The 17,076-nt window shown below is 40.5% G+C and overlaps 1 protein-coding gene across 1 annotated transcript in view; it reads right to left on the reverse strand.

Annotated features, from left to right (window-relative positions):
- The window catches only part of Klhl6 (kelch like family member 6), a 61,072-nt gene that overhangs the window by 19,791 nt on the left and 24,205 nt on the right, over positions 1 to 17,076 (reverse strand). Inside the window, exon 2 of the mRNA XM_027951561.2 lies at positions 12,154 to 12,319. Coding sequence (XP_027807362.1) covers positions 12,154 to 12,319 — 166 coding nt within the window. The remainder of the gene's footprint in view (positions 1 to 12,153; positions 12,320 to 17,076) is intronic.

Genomic DNA, 17,076 nt, shown 5'->3' on the forward strand with positions numbered 1-17,076 from the left:
GGGCTCACAAGAGAAACGATTATCTCTCACTGTTACTGTGTGTCCTTCACAGGGCTCTTTATTCCAGGACCCAGATGAAGGAAAAGCTCATAACTGAAATATGCTGGTCTCATGACAGAAGGGGAAGAAAGATGGCAGAACCACACAAGAGCTCTTAGAGCTTCAGTGGTGGCTCTGTGCTATTTGCATTCACACTTAACTAGCCACAGTAAGTCATACAGCAAAATTCACCACCAAAGGAACAATAGTCCTCCCACATAAATAGGTCCCACAGAGATGGATAAGGTATTCAGTAAGAACTGTAATCCAAGGAACCACACTCTCTAATTAGACTATGAGAATTTTTTTCCTATCTTTATTTGTAATATATATATATATATATATATATATATATATATATATATATATATATATCTCCTCTAAAGTGAATTAGTATCACTTCAATAGTTAAAAATTAATTGGTAGAATTATTGATTGGCTTCCATATCCCAGTTTAACTTATCATCATCCTCATGAGAATCTTAGTCTTTTGTGTTCGGACAGCACTTTACAGATTTTGAAGCAGTGTCATATCCATTATATTATTTAATGCCCATTTTACAGATGAGTTGTCTCAGATGCATCATCAGTCCATTCTTATTTGTTGTTCTATGGAGCTTAGCTTTTATCAAGTGCAGTCTCCTATCTTCTCTCTTTGTCCACTGGGCCCCTTGAAGGGTCGAGTTCACAGTGTGCTTGGGCAGGTCTATTAATGGAAGGAGAGGAAAGTGAAAGGCTGAGAGGAAGGGCATGGTGGAGAAGGCAGGTTCTGGTGAGAGGATGGATGGGACAGATCTGGCCAGGCAGGGGTGAAGTGTGCAGAGGAGGGATCTGGTGATAGGATATGGGGTGGAAGGGACATAGGACTGTGGAATCTGAGGGAAAGGGTAGGTACAGGAGTGGTCTTAGAGTGGACTGAGTTGACTCAGGTTCAGAGCATCCTGGAGACATGCATCCCTGACTTTCTGAATTGATCTCAACTGCAAAATATAATCTTTCCATATCAGACCACATCTTCCCACTGTCCATTTAGAAAATATTTCCCTGGGATTCAAAGTAAAGTTGGAGAAAGCACAACTTCTGCCTCAGTCCTCTTGTCTGTGGCTCCAACAGCTCTGCTCCTCGCTTGAGCAACTGTGTCAACGGTTGAGACCCAGAAGTCTAACACCTGTTCAGCTGTTTGCAAATTTTCAATTCAAAGAACAAAAATACACAACCAAGACCAAGTATCACCGAGCCCTCAGAACTTGCCACTAGAGTCCTATCTGGCCCTGCCCATGAAGACATCTGAGAGCTAAAAGGAAACTCTCTTAAACCGCGGCCTCCAGCGAAGACACCGTATCCACCATGCTAGCTTCACATGAGAGGAAGACGATATGAAGTTAAACAGATATTTCTAGAAATTTAGACTCTCCATAGGGTGCCATTTAAGGCCTGGTAGCATTGGTTGTCTCTAGGAAAGGAACCTAATGGCTGGGTTCAGGGTCAAAGGGAGAATTACTTTTCATTGCTTACCCTTTTGTAGCCTCTCTCATTGTGTATAGGAATTACCTTTTTAAAATAGACAAAGTTTCTCAAGAGCAAAGACCATAACAGGAAATACACAAAATGCTAATAATGATTGTAGATAAAATGTTTTGTTTGACTTTTTAATATTTTGCTGTATAGACAATGTTTTCCATACCAAACATGACCATTTTAAAATCAAGGAAAACTTACAAAAATATTTTCTTATGGTTTTAAAGTACACAATGAGAAAAAAATCAACTTAAATGTAAAAAAAACAAAACAAAGACACCTACTATATGCCAAACTCTTTATACTAAGAGTTATTTAATCATCACAATAACATGATGAAATAGATATTTGGGATCATTCCTTGTTTACAGATGAAGCTAATAAGAAATAGAGCCAGGGCTGGGGTTGTAGCTCAGTGGTAGAGTGCTCACCTAGCATGCATGAGGCACTGGGTTCGATCCTCAGCACCCACATTTAAAAAATAATAATAAAGATATTGTGTCCATCTAAAACTAAAAAATAAGTACTTTAAAAAAAAGAAATAGAGTAAAAGAATGAAGTAATCTCATCTAATTCCAAAACTGTGTGTTTTTGCATTATTTCAAGGTGCTTCAGGTCAAATAACATGTGGAAGATGGGGGGGGGACGGGGGGGACAGGGACTGGCAGATCATTTGTACACTTCACCACAGAGCTCAATCTAATCTGCCCCGACACAGGAAGGATGGACCAACAAGATGCCAGTTTCCATCCCTGTGTGACACCATTGATAAACGAAAAAGGAAACAGAGACAAAATCAAATCAAGTACTAAAGCCCATGTTTGTTAGAAACATTGATCCAAGCTTGTCTCTTTCCACTCTGAAACTGTTAATTCAGCCATTAATCTACCTGTTCATAAACCAATATATATTGAGTATCCATTAAGTTGGACATTCTTGACTCATGCTAGATACAGATGGTTCCTGGGACATGAGAGCTGATAGACCAGAGGAACAGAAGACACTAATCAATTAATCACACAAAGAATGTACAATTACAACTGTGACCAGTGCTATGTACCCAAGTCCAGTGAGTCCACTGTCTGAAACCAAAAATAGTCCTCCTCCAACCCCTCAAAGCCGTCCACAAGCTGGCTCTTGACATCACCATGACCCTCCCTCACAGTGCTGCAGCCACAGCTAGACCCATTGCCTCACCTCCAGACATTCCCTGAGAATCCCTGTTGTGCCTTCTGATGCTCACGCCATCTGCTTGGCCCGCACAATCCTGCTTTTCCAAGACTCTGTTAAAATCCCACATTCCTCAAGAGCCTGACTTTTAAGGAATGACTCAGAATAGCTCACCTGATTTTTCAACACAGGTTTCTTTTAAGTTTACCCAAGAAGGAGGAAGAGGTGATGATACCTGATGACATTACCATGCTGAGGATCGAAGACCTCCATAGGGATGTTTTCTTCACTCACAGGTATTAAAGCAGAGACCAATGGTTTGGCTTCAGACAGTCTGTGAACCCCTACAAGTGTACACAAACCCTTGTTTGTGCATGTAGCATTTTTCTGAGAACTGAGTTTTCAGAGGACATTGAGTTACTCCCTGGTATCCATCCACCTGAGGACAGAGCCAACAAATGAGGGAGAGCCACATCGAGAGAAATGGAGCCCTGTCTGGTCAGGCTAGGCTTGGAACCTTCCCCAACTCTGAACATTTTAAATTCTGGGTCAAAATTGTGTAAAAAGAAAGGAGGGGGCTGGGGATGTGGCTCAAGCGGTAGCACGCTGGCCTGGCATGCGCAGGGCGCTGGGTTCGATCCTCAGCACCACATAAAAATAAAATAAAGATGTTGTGTCCATCGAAAACTAAAAAATAAATATAAAAAAAAGAAAGGAGGGAAATGGAAAATCAGGGGATGGAAAAGAAGTAGACAAATTCTACCTCTCTATGGAGTTTTTTTTTTTTCTCCCTCTTTGATAGCTTCCAATTCCCCAACACAAAGTGAATTCTTCTCTCCTCTCTGCTCCACTGGGTTATGCCTGCCCCTTCCGTGGAGCACCTGTGTTCTGCCTTGCACTCTGGCCAGTTGAGACTAGCATCTCAAAGGTGGGTTCTAGGTCATATTTGTGTTTTCATTTCCAGCAGCAACAAAAGAAGAGAAAGGGGGGAAGGACAGATAGAAGGAACCATTTCTCAGACACCTAGCATGTACTAAGATCTATGCTAAGCACTTTTCTATCTGTTATTTCATTCAACAAGTAAACAAAGAGGATATTAGTATTACCATTTGTATAGAAGAAAGAGTCAAGAATTCAGAGTTAAGAATGTTGCCCGAGGGCTGAAGTTTTGGCTCATTGGTAGAGCGCTTGCATGTGAGGCACTGGGTTCAATCCTTAGCATCACATTAAAAAATTAAATAAACAAAATAGAGGTATTATGTCCATCCACAAATATATATATATATATATATATATATATATATATATATATATATATATATATATATCATAGATATAGATATAGATATAGAGAGAGAATGTTGCCTGAAGTCATTCAACTAGTGGCAGCAAAATGATCCTCACAATCTCTGCTTACAGGCTTAGGAGAGCACTTCTGAGGCCCTGTGTTCAGTCCCCAGAACCACGTATAAGGGTTCACACGCAGGCACATGCACACACATGCACACACACCCATGCACACACATACACCATTTCTTCTTGCTAACTCTCCTCACTCAACATTATTCTGACAGTGTAAAGCTAACAAAATGCACTGTCAAGCTAACAAAATGCCAGAAGAATATCAAACAGCTTTATGAGCACAGGGTGGGCAGGGGGCTCCAAGTTATCTATGTCTCCCCAAAATATGTGTTAACAACACTTTTGAGTGTCAGCATCCCATGATCCTGACCAAAAACTAGAAATTGGTTGATGTGATGTACAGGGCAATCATGAGAACAAGAATTTATTTTTTAATACTTTTTTTTTTTGCTTTGCCACAAGATTTTGCAAGACCTTAGGGTAAATGTTCTTTCTCAGAGTATACCCATGACACATGAACTTGTTAGAGCTGAGATGACAGACAATGGCAACAAACTGCCAACTTCCTGTTTGGGGAGACATGTGAACAAAAGACTGCATACAGCCAGCACCTGACTCTCTTTCAGAGAGACCAAAAATATGATCAAAGAAACCACTTGAGACATGACTGCAGTTCCCATGAGAAATATCTGTCCCAAAGAGGCAGATATATTTGTATTTCCAGCAGCAACTAGCAAAAGGTCTGACAAAAGATATATTTGTATTTCGTCTTTTGAAAAACATCTTGCTATTCAGATTATATGTCCACCTTTAATTGGATTACATTTTAAAGTTTTTTGAGTTCCTTTTATATTCTGGATATTCATCCTCTGTTAGATAAGTAATTTGCAAATATTTTCCCCCATCTATAGGTTGTCCCTTCACTCTATTGATTGTTTCCTGTGATATGCAGAAGCTTCTGAGTTTGATAAAACCCCATCTAGCTAATTTTACTCTTCCTCAAAAAAATAAAAATAGATCCAGCCATCCCACTTCTTTTTATATATCAAAAGGAAATGAAATTAGTTTACCAAAGAGATACCTGCATGCCCATGTTCATTGAGGCACTATTCACAATAGCTAAAATGGAATCAGCCTAGATGCCCATTTACAGGTGAATGGATAAAGAAAATGTGGTATAAATACACAATGGAGTACTATTCAGTCTTAAATAAGAATGAAATTCCATCGTTTTCAGCAAGATAAATAGAACTTACGCAGAAAGATAAATATTTTGTATTTTCATATGTGGAAACTTTGAAAAATCAACCTGGGATTACTAGATTGAGAAGGGGTAAGGAAAGGGTGAAAAAAATTGGATTTAATCAGTGCATGCTGGATGCCTATATGAAAATATCACACTAAATTCCATTAATATATATAGTTTACACATGTTAATAAAAAATTTAAAAAGAGGATGCACCCTAATGTTTCTCATCTCCAACCTCCTCTTCCCTTCCCCTTTACATTCTCCAAAACCTTAAGACCTTAGAGACTTCTCCCACGTGATCCTTCATCTCCCTTGAGGTGCCTACAAATCTGCTCCACAGTAACTGAAGTATTATTTTAGTCCAAATCAGCATTCCATCAACCCTAATGACTAAGTGGCCTTGGAGTTACTGCCCCCAGTCCCTTAGGATGCTCTCATCCCCCTCCTTTCAGTCCTTGCTTTAGTCTTATTTGAGAGGTCTGCTTGTTCCTGGAAGCCATAAGGAGAGGGCAGGAAAGAAAGGAGGTAAGACCTGCAAAAGATCCAATCACTAAGGTGGGACAAGTACAGAGAGACGCTGCCTGGAATACTTTCCCCTCAACCCTGCCACCACTTGTTGAACTCTTACCCAGTCTGTGAGGTCCAGTTCAATGTTCCTCCTTCCTGTCTGGAATGTGCTTGGATCAGCCACTGGGTGGGAGCACTTTGGGAATCTTTGTTTAGAGGCTTTGGGGGTAGGGGTTAGAAGCCTATTATGGAGTCAGAAGTTCTAGATTTAAACTCCAGATCATAGCTTCACCACTTGATGAACTGAACTGTCTCTGAGCCACAGTTTCCTCATCTGAAAAGTGTTAAGACTTTATCCAGATGACAGTAAAGAAATAGTTGAGCCAGGAGCAGTGACGCACACATGAAATCCCAGCAGCTAGGAGGCTAAAACAAGAGGATCACAAATTCAAAGCCAGCTTCAGTCACAGTGAGACACTAAGCAATTCAGTGAGACCTTGTCTGTAAATAAAATACAGAATAGGGCTGGGGATATGATATATGAGTTCAATCCCTGGTACCAAAAAAGAAAAAAGAAATAGTTGAGCTGATTTTCTTACCTAGGGTGATCAGCTACTCCAGTGTTAAGTGGATATAATCTAATCTGTGGGTCCCCCGTCAATGACAACAGAAATCTATTTGCACATTACCTACTTTTTACTATGTGTGTGGCGCTTAGTAGATACTTTAAATTGAAGCAATTTATTGGTATTAGCATGTGGAATTCTTCCTCCTCTACTCAGCCATGACATTTCTAAGAGCCAGGCCAAGTAATATTCATTGAGTTCTTAAGTAATTTATGAGGAAGTCCTACTACTCTGTAGTAATAAACAAGAATGACACATTCACACATTCATTCACACATTCACTCATCCAACCAATATTTATAGAGTGTCTACTATGTTCCATGGATTAGAAAGTCAGGAGCCAACCTAGGCAATTGGTTCGGCCACTGGCCACAAGACTGTCTTCCACATAGGTCTCACGAGCATTCATTTGTCACACACAGAAGAACTAACTAGAAAATAAGCAACGTTGGAATCTTCACCAAAGTCTCCTCAAATGGTCACCATGAAAAGAAGTCATGTCACTGCTCTTAGGGTACCATGGAGGTATCATGTGACTCTTCCCAGGCCAGGCAAGATGACCAGCATCCCCCTTTCTTTTCTCACAGAGAACCACCTGTGTTGATTTTTGTTTTTTGTTTTTCTTATTCTAAGCTGCTGCTTCTAACCAACTGCTCTGTATTTTAAAAATCTTTCTCTTCCAAGATTAAATACAGGATATGCCACCCTGACCTTACATCTTCTTACTGCCTTGTAGATAAGCTCCCAAGCCCTAATTTTTTTTTCATGAGTTTTTATTTTAAAAAATGAAAAAGTTAAAGTAACTGAGTAAAAACAAAAGTAATGAGCATGGTGAGGTTCTCCAAGATTGAGAAATCTTGCCAACTTCATACAGTCGTTGACCAGTGTCTATAGCTTCTGACTGGCTGCTTACCTAGAACTCAGAGCCTGGAGGTCCAGTTAAGGCACCCTGCTGGGTGATATTCATCTCAAAGACATCATCTCACAGAAAAGATCCCCTGGCATTTCCTTTTAGATGTCTCTCTTACCTTTATCTCTCCAAAAAGTACTCAGAGAAGAGCTGTTTCTCCTATAACCAACCAATAAATTTTGGTCAGCTTGCTTCAAAAGTCCTGTAGTGGGTAGATCAGTCAGTACTTGTACACAGTTCCTGACAGGAACTGTCCCATGTCAAGCCATACCCGATTGGTTTGAGCCACCAGTCTGCACACTAGCCAGCAGCTAATGAAGTTGCTCTTCCCAAACAGCGGGTGTTAACTGACTTGGTCAACAATTTGGCCCTTTCTGGACTGGAAAATTCTGGGAAAACACAATTGATGGGTAACAGAAAGAGACTAAGAGAAGACCTAAAGGGACAGGCAGAAAACAAACTGAGTCACCTCTGTGGTGTGAAGAAACCTTTACTATCAGGTGGGGTGGGGGACATGTGAGAACCTCACAGCCATTGATTTCAGTTCAACGAAGGAAGTGCCAGCTTCTGTGGGTGTTCAAGAATGACCATAAATATCAACTCCAGCACACTTTTCTTTACCTATGACTGAGTTAATTGAAATAAAGCATCTGTTCACTTCATACCATGTGGACATGATAAAAAAATAAATAAACTTAAACATGGTACTTTATAATCCTAATTTGGGGTGGGGAGGATAACAACAAAAAGATTTAGGGATGTTGTCAGGAATGGTGGTGCAGACCTGTAATCTCAGTATCTCAGGAGGCTGAGGCAGGAGAATTGCAAGTTTGAGGTCAGTCTTGGCAACTTTATAAGGCTAGGGATGTGACTCAGTGGTTAAGCATCCCTGGGTTCAATCTTCAGTACCAAAAAAAGGAAAAAAACTTAGGGATTCTTAGGGAAATGTTCTTATAGCTCAGTGTCAGCCAGTTTATCCAAGGCACAAACTATGCAAAGTAAAGTAAAAATTAACACACAAATTATGGGAAGAGACTTTTCTTCAGCATCTATTATATGTCCGGTACTTTGCATACATCATCTCATTCGATCCTCAAAATATCGCTCCTTGGAAGGAGAGCTAATTTTACAAACAACTTAATTTTTACATCTTAATTTTACAAACAAGAAAGCTAAGGCTCAGAAAAGTAACTTGTCCACAAGCACACAGCAAACAAATGGCTGGCTTGGGGTTTAAACCCAAATCTGCTTGACTCTGAACCCATGGTTTTTCCCCTCTACCCTCTCTGCCTCATTTGAGACCATTATGGAGAACAGGTCCCATCTCAGGAGACTTTAATGATATTACGTGGCTATTGAAAACACAATGCTCTACACACACCGACCTGTAACAATCTCCAAAATATGTTATAAAACAAAGTAGGATGTGAAATAGAGTATATCAACATCTGTGTCTGTAAAATGAGAGCAATGAATGGGACTGGTATATGTGTATATCGTCTTGTATGCACATAGAACAGAAAGAACAGCAAGACCTCACTAAGAGTGACAATGCCGAACCCTCACTGCCTTCCCTTCAGCCTTCCTGAAATTGGAACATGGGCATGTTTTACCCATTCCAAAGAATAATTCTTTTAAAACTATGAAGTGATTTCAGTGACCTATTAATTTTTATCCTTCACACATGAAAGGAGTCCCAGTTTGTTTTTTCAAGTTTGACTTTCTTTTTTTATTTTTTGTGACCAGTTTTTCATATCTGAGACTTCGTAGCAAGTAGTCCAGAGAAATCAGTAGGTTAAATGGAGACCCAGAAGTCCACAGAGTGTTTCTCTAGTTTTCTTAAAATAGCCTCAGGGAGAAACTTACTTTTTTTTTTCTTAGAAAGAGATTTGGAAAAATTTTAAGGTTAGATTACCAGAGTAGAGGAATCAACAATGAACAGAGCTTGTCCTGTCTCTATCCTATCTTCCTTCTCCCACTTCTCTTGTTAAAACCAACCTCTCTATTGAGGCTCATCACCTGGAGAAGATGGGGAAAGAGGAAGAGGAGGAAGCAAAGGAGGAGGTGGAGAAGGGAATTGGAGAAGAAAATATTTGATGCCAAAATAATTCCAGATATATAAATATTTAAATATCAAAGCTGTAAATACAAAAGATTAAATGAAGTTATAAGTGAATAAGCATAAGAATGAGCAATGGAAGGCCCTTCTAAATAAGCCCTTCTAAAAATGTATACCAAAAGCAAAAAAATCAAGGAAATGATGAATAGATCTGACTAAATACTTTTGTACGTGGAATAAAACTGTAATTAAAAATTATGAGTCAAGTGACCAGTGGCAAATATTTTCAAAAGACATTATAAAAGATCACAGTCTTTAATATCATAAGAGTTTTTATCTCTTGAAAAATCACCCAAAACTGAAAGGAGAACAAAAAAACAGAAATATAAAACACCATCCTCAATGAAACCAGGCGGCATCAGTAACCCCAAACCACAGAAAACAAGAGACTGGCAAGTGACTCTGCTGAGAGGGAAGGTCAGGCCTAAAGGGGAACAAGCTTGCCCCTCTGAACCCAAAAGAGCAGGACTATTGAGGTCTTATGGAAGAAGGAAGGCCAGGGTAGGCGCCACTGACAGTAGGGGGACAGATGAATAAGTTCCTGTGCCTCCTTTCACCCCCTAACTCCATATGGTCTAATAATTCCTATCCCACTCCCACTAGAAAAGAAGATTTAATTTCTGGAGAAGTCATGCCCAAAGAAGCTCTAGATTCAGGGACACCAGAACCTGAAGAAGACACACACAGGCATCATATTGAAAATATAGGGGTTAAGTGAAGATTTGCACGCACACACACACACACACACAAACTAATACATGTAGTTGGCTTATAACCCTGGAGCAGGAGAAAAGAGCCTTGTCTGGAGAAACTGAGCAATCCTAAGAAAAGCCCAGTAGGTTCTAACATTTGGGAACCCCCTATAAAAAGAAAACTGGCAGGCTAGCTGAGAGCACTGGAAAAACTCTCCTGTCCACTGGCTTTCCACCCTGGCCTATGTACACTGAGCTTCAAACTAGCATATTAAGGCCTCTATCCAAAATATGACTAGATTACCAAGAATCAAATCATCAGAGGGTATTTGAAGAAACCCTCTGTGGTAGGTGGAATGTTGGGCCCCCAAAAGTTATGTTCATGCCATAATCCCCAGAATCTATAAATACTACCTTGTGTGGCAAAGGAGTGAATATTACTTATATGCCACACGACATGATTAAGGCAAGGAGCTTGAGAGGAGGTGTTTCTCCTCAGCATGGTACCTAAATGTACTCAGATGTACCTTTATAAAACACAGACACCTCCAGGGGACCTGTGGACAAAGAAGAGGCAATGTGGCCACAACGGCAGAGATTAGCTGTGGTCACCATAGAAGAAATGCCAGAACCCACCAGACACTGGAAGGGGCAAAGAAAGATTCATCCCTAGAGCTTCCAGAGGGAATACATCCCTGCGGACACTTTGATATGGAACTTCTGGCCTCCAAAACTCTAAGAGGATACATTTCTGTTGTCCTAAGCCACCTTTGCCTCCAGGTCAAACCCCCCTCTCCTTTCTCTCACAAAGATACCAGCTATTATAGTCTTATCTCAAGATATTTAATTACATCTGCAAAGACCCTCTTTTCAAATAAGGTCACATTCACAGGTTCTAAGGATTAGGACTCAGACATATCTTTCTAGAGAACATAACCCAATTCACTACAGAACTATTTATATGAATTACTTTGAAAATCCATAATTATTCCTTCAGTTTTTCATATCTGTTTCCAAATGACTTCCAGAAAAATTTCTGCACACTTCCACCAGCAATGAATGAAAGTGTCTATTTTCTCTGGGTCTTGCAAATACTAAAAAGTATGCTGTATATACATATTGTGTATGTTTCTGATAAGTCTCAACATCCAAGCAATGAGATAGTCTCTGCCTGAATCCACTAGACTCAATTTCAATGGTATGACCTTCGACTCAGGGATGGGACCCCTGATATAATTGTGGATGCAACTGACATCATCTATGGGTCTAATTATTTTATGAAGTTAAATATAATTATTGTAACCACATTGAAGCCAACATAATTGGATGGGAAGAAATACATGTTATATTAAAATTAAACTTAATTCTGAGGGTTTTCAATGATACCCCATATTTTTCAGTCTTGTTCTTTCAGTCACTACACAGTGTAATCACAACAGGCCCTGTTTCCCCCAGAACTTAGACATCACTGCCTGAGAAATTGCATGGTATTGTAGCAAGCATGTGGACCCTGGAATCAGAAAACCCAGAGTTCAAATCACAGCCGTGTCAATCATTCTCTGAATGGCCTTATTTTCCCTGCTCATGAATGGGGAAATAATCACCTCTCCAGGTTGTACTGAGAGTCATAGGTTATGCATATGAAGCACTGGTTGCAGGTCTGGCTCCAGTTAGACTGTTGCAAGATGTGTCATTGTGCCTGCAGTCAAGAACCATGTCTACGTTCTAGGCACCCAGATCCCCTGACTTCATCTCATGAAGGAGTCAATGTCCCATCTCACCACCTCTCATAAATTTTCTAAATGAACATCTTCTGACTTTCAAGTAAGCACAGGCCCAGCTAAGTGTGTGTGTGTGTGGTGGGGTGAGATGCAGGCCTGGGAGCCAGTCCAGGTAGGTCTCTGGGGACTGCTGCTTTCACCTGCCTGAGAGAAGAGCACCAAGCCCCTTTGTTCACACACCTGGAAGAGGTTGGCAGCTTCCAGGACCCGTTGGACGTTCTGCTTGGTGATGAGTGCCTTGCTGGTGTATGTGTAGTCCAGGAGCGTGTGCATGGTCTCGGCGTCCACCCCTTTAATGATGATCCTCTTCTCATACTTTTCCTTTAAGTCATTGCAGAACATGGCCCTGGAAGAAAGATGAGTGAATATGAATCCTACTAGGACCCTTGATTCCAGACCTAAAGAGATCCCTTTTTAGACTTGTCTGTCCTCCTAGAACAGTGGGGGTCCCCAAGATCAGAACCCTGGCTATGGCTGTTTTTCCAGCACCCACCACACATCAGACATTTAGTCAGCGCTTCCTGAAATGAAATGTCCTGCTCTGCCAAGGCTAACTGTGGTCCCCAAGACCAGTTCCAGATCTATTTTATGGACTCAAAATCCTGGGGATCCTTCTTGGGAAATTTCAAAGCCTCATCTGTTCTTTCCTTCTCATTGCCCAGTACCAAACAGGGGATTTTTTGATGTTTATTTTATTTTTTAGTACTGGGGATTGAACCCAGGGGCACTCTACCACTGAGCTATAAACCCAGCCCTTTATATTTTTTGTTTTAAAATAGGCTCAGGCTGGCCTCAAATTTGTGATCCTCCTGCCTCAGTCTCCTGAGTAGCTAATTCAGTTCTCATACAAGCTCTCCTGTGGCCTGAACTTAGCCTCACCATTCAGAACCCAGCTTCCCTCCAACAGTGCAAATGGCTCTTGCAGCTGCCCCTCAGCCCAGAGGTTGAACACTTGTCCATGGATTCCCAGGACCAGAACTCCTCAAGGTCATTACTCTGCCTCATTTTTTGGCTCTGATCCTCCCTAGGAATGAACTTTGCCTCTATCTTGAAAGCAGGGGAACAGGATTGAAAGAATGTTGATTTTAGCATCAGATGAATGAGGGTTTGAACATCAGCCCTACCAATTCAAAAATGGGACGTGTTTTTCATTTCCATGAGCTCCAGCTTTCTCATCTGTAATGGGGCTTTAAGAGCTATTTTTAAAGTTTGTTAAGGATTAACTCATTAACTAATAGATAAGAAGAAACACAGGCTTTTTTTTTTTTTCACCCAATACCGGGCTCATATGTGAATTGATCCTGCTCTTTAGGTTTTTTTTGAGCTGCTAGTCCTCAGGGAATGTATGAGCAATTTTGTTTATTTTTAAAATGCATTTAAATCTTACTAGGCTTCTGAAAAGATTTCTGAAGTTCTGTAACCAAATTCTGTTTAAAGGTGCCAAAAATATGGCAAGATTACGTAAATTTAAAATAGGAGGGAAGACAATAGAAAACCATGAATGGGAACATGAAACTAATCTGTGACTGAGGTCAAAATGCCCACCAACGAGGCTGCAGCACCATCATCACAGGTGATTCAGCCTACACATAAGAATTGCAATTCGGTTATATGCACAATTTCATAATCCTTGTGATAGATATTTTTAAAACAAATCCAAATGCTTAGAAGAATTATGATTGTTAGCATTACATACTAGATGGAATTTCTCTTGGGGATGAATAACAGCCTCACAACATTCTTACCCCATGAGTCTGATCCTTAATAGCTGTAGCTGAGACAATTCCTTCAGCCCATTCCTACAAAAACCTGTTCACTCTTTGTGGCCCTTCCAGTAGGTGTGAGACCTCAGAAATTCGACAAGCTAAGACAGCACAGCTTATGAAAACCACTCCTTGGAGGCGCTGGAATTCAATTTCTTTCCATTCAACATGCATTTACAGAACACTCACTCTATGTAGGATACTGGTATAGGAATGAGACGGGTTTAAATATTAAGCAGTGCTCTGAAGTGAATTGTAACCCCCACTCACTGTTCATATGTTGAAACTCTAACCTCCAATGTGACTATATTTGGAGATAGGTCTTTAGGAGGTAATTAAGATTAAAAGAGGTCAAAAGATTGAGGTCCTTATCTGATAGTATTATTAACCTTACAAGAAGAAGAAAAAGAGCAGAATCTACCGCCCCCCTCTCTTTCTCCCTCCCCACCATGTGAAGACACAGCAAGAAATTGACCAGCTGCAAGCCAAGAAGAGAGCCCCCACCAGAACCCAACCACGCTGGCACCCTGATCTCACTTCCAGCCTCCAGAACTGTGAGAAAGGACATTTCTGTGGGTTAATCCACCCTTTCTATGGTCTTTTGTTATAGCAACCCAAGGTAAGATGGATTTGGTTGCTAAGAAATGGGGCGCTCCTATGACAAATAATTAAAAATATGAAAGCTGGTTTGGGACTGGGTAATGGGTGGAAGCTGGAGGGGTTTTGAGGTGAATGCTATAAAAAGCCTAGATTGCCTTGAATAGAATGTCCATAGAAATATAGGCATTAAAGGTCTTTCTGGTGAGATCTCACATGGAAATTGAGAACATGTTATTGTACATTGGAAGAAAGGTGTTGCTCTCATAAAGTGGCCAAAAAAAAAAAAAAAAAAAAAAAAAAAAAAAAAAAAAACCTCAACACTACAGTGTTCTAGTATTTTGTCAAAGGTAGAACTCTTATGTGATTAAATAGATATTTAGCTGAGGCAATTTCTGAGCAGGGTTGAGGAACAGCTTTCCTTCCTACTGCTTAGTAAAACGAAAAGGGAGAGTAATTAATTGGAGATGGATTTTTAAGCAAAAAAGGAACAGAAATTAAAGACTAGGGAAATTCTCAGCATACCAACATTATAAAACATGAGAAAGCATGCTCTGAAAGGAGCACCAAGGGCTATTATTTGATAAAATGACCTGGGGTGATAAAATACTTATGGGATTACATGAAACATTGCCAGTTTGAACTGAAGGGATGGAGGCTGGGCAAATGAGGAAAAGCTGTTGAACTTGGACTTGATGGTGGGGGACAAGATGATTCAGGTATTCAACTGCCAACATGCACTATTCCTCAAGAGGAAAAAACAATCACTGGAGGGTGATTTAGAGATAGAGCATCAGGGACACCTGGTTCAATAGGTGGGACAGCCTCTGTCAAAGCTTTGGGGACAGAACTCCCGCTTACAGGCATGGGAGTGATATTGCCACCTCCTTGGATCTGGAGGGCACAGCATCAAACCAAAGAGGATTATTCTCAATCCTTAAAGTGAAATGTGATTTACCTTTCTAGGTTTGGCCCTTCCTTGGGAACCACCACCTCTTCCATCTTTCCTATTTCTCCCCTTTGGAATGAGAATATCTATCCTGTTCCACTGTTGTATTTTGGTTTTACAGGTCCACAACTGGAAAGAAATTTTGTCTTAAGATGAGTTGTTCTTCAAATCTCACCCATATCGGAGTTAGATGATATTTACATGAGACTTTGAAGTTGACAATGAAATAAACTAAGAGTTAGGGAGCTATTGGGATGGTCATCAATGTATTTTGCATATAAGAAGGACATGACTTTAAAGGACCAAATGTGGACCGCCATAGACTAAATTATGTTCCTCCCATAAGTCACATGTTTAAATCCTAACTCCCAATGTCACTGCATTTGGAGATAGGGATTTAGGAGGTAATTAGATTAAACAAAGTTATAAAAATGATACCCAAATCAGACAGGATTGGCGTCCTTATAAGAAGAGAAAAAGATCTCCCCCCCATTCACTTATATACTAAGGAAAGACCATGAAGACACAGGGAGAGGGAGGCCATTTACAAGCCAGGAAGAGAGCCCTCACAAAACCTCAACTATACTAGCAACTTGATCCCAGATTTCCAGACTCCAGAAGTGTAAGAAAAAAAATTTCTACTGATTAAGCCACCGAGTATATGATATTTTGTTATAACAGCTCAGGCTGACTAATACTGACAGTCTCTATTAACCCCAAACCCTAATAGTTCACAATTTAGCAGGGATATATAGGCACAAACAAAAGGCCATAAAAGACTATAATGTGCTGTGGAAGCCAGGAGTGGCTGCTCATGGAGAAGGAAAATTTTGATATGTGAAGGTTATGGATAGAATTTGCAGGTAAAAAAACCACTATGAGTAGAAGGGACATAAAGAAGAAGGGCAGATAAAAGAACCAGCAAATACAGATGATTTCTAACTTACAATGGTTTGACAGGATTTTTCAACTTTACAGTGGTGCAAAAGGCATAAACATTGGGCAAAAACCATTCTTCAAATTTAGATTTTGATCTTCTCCCCAGCTAGTGATATACAACACAATACTCTCTGAAAATGCTGGGCATTGGCAGCGAGCCACAGCTCCCAGTCACCCATGTGAGCACAATGGTAAAGGGTCATTATAAGCGTCTACATGTGATTCAGCTGGGGTCCACAGATTGAAAGGAGGTAGTAAGAGGAGTCTGGGAAGGTAAACCTGGGTCCTGATTGTGAAAGGTCCTGGAGGCAGGCCAGGGCACTAGGTTTTTATTCAGTGGACAATGGGGAGCCATTGAATGTCCATAAACAGCAACAGAACTCAGAGAGAACATTTTTAACAGGTATATTCTCACCATAGTTTGCTGGTGATGGATGCCCCTGGAGTCAAGAATTAACTGCATCCAAACAGAGTTGCAAGGCTTGTGACAATGCCAGGGACATTTCCCAGAAAATGTATTAACCGAGGCAGTAGGCTGCTGGGGAATTTCTCTAGCTAGTTTTCAATGAACTCTATAAGTCTCAGATACCTGAACAACAGGTACAAATGAATATTGCCTGGAGAATAATTATCTCCCAGTCAAATCACTGAAATAGGAAGGTCCCAGAGTGGAGCCCTGGTATTAAAAAATAGGGGTCCCCAAACTGGGACGTCCATTTAGACACAGAGGGTATTATATCCTTATGTCCTGCTCCCCATTCCTTTCCCACACCTCCTATTTATCACGACTGGAAATAAATTGTCTTAAAATGAATTGTAATCACTCATCTGTTTCCCTTCCCCTTTACCTAATAT

Source organism: Marmota flaviventris, chromosome 8 (assembly GCF_047511675.1).
Source record: "Marmota flaviventris isolate mMarFla1 chromosome 8, mMarFla1.hap1, whole genome shotgun sequence".
Classification (NCBI taxonomy): Eukaryota; Metazoa; Chordata; class Mammalia; order Rodentia; family Sciuridae; genus Marmota; species Marmota flaviventris.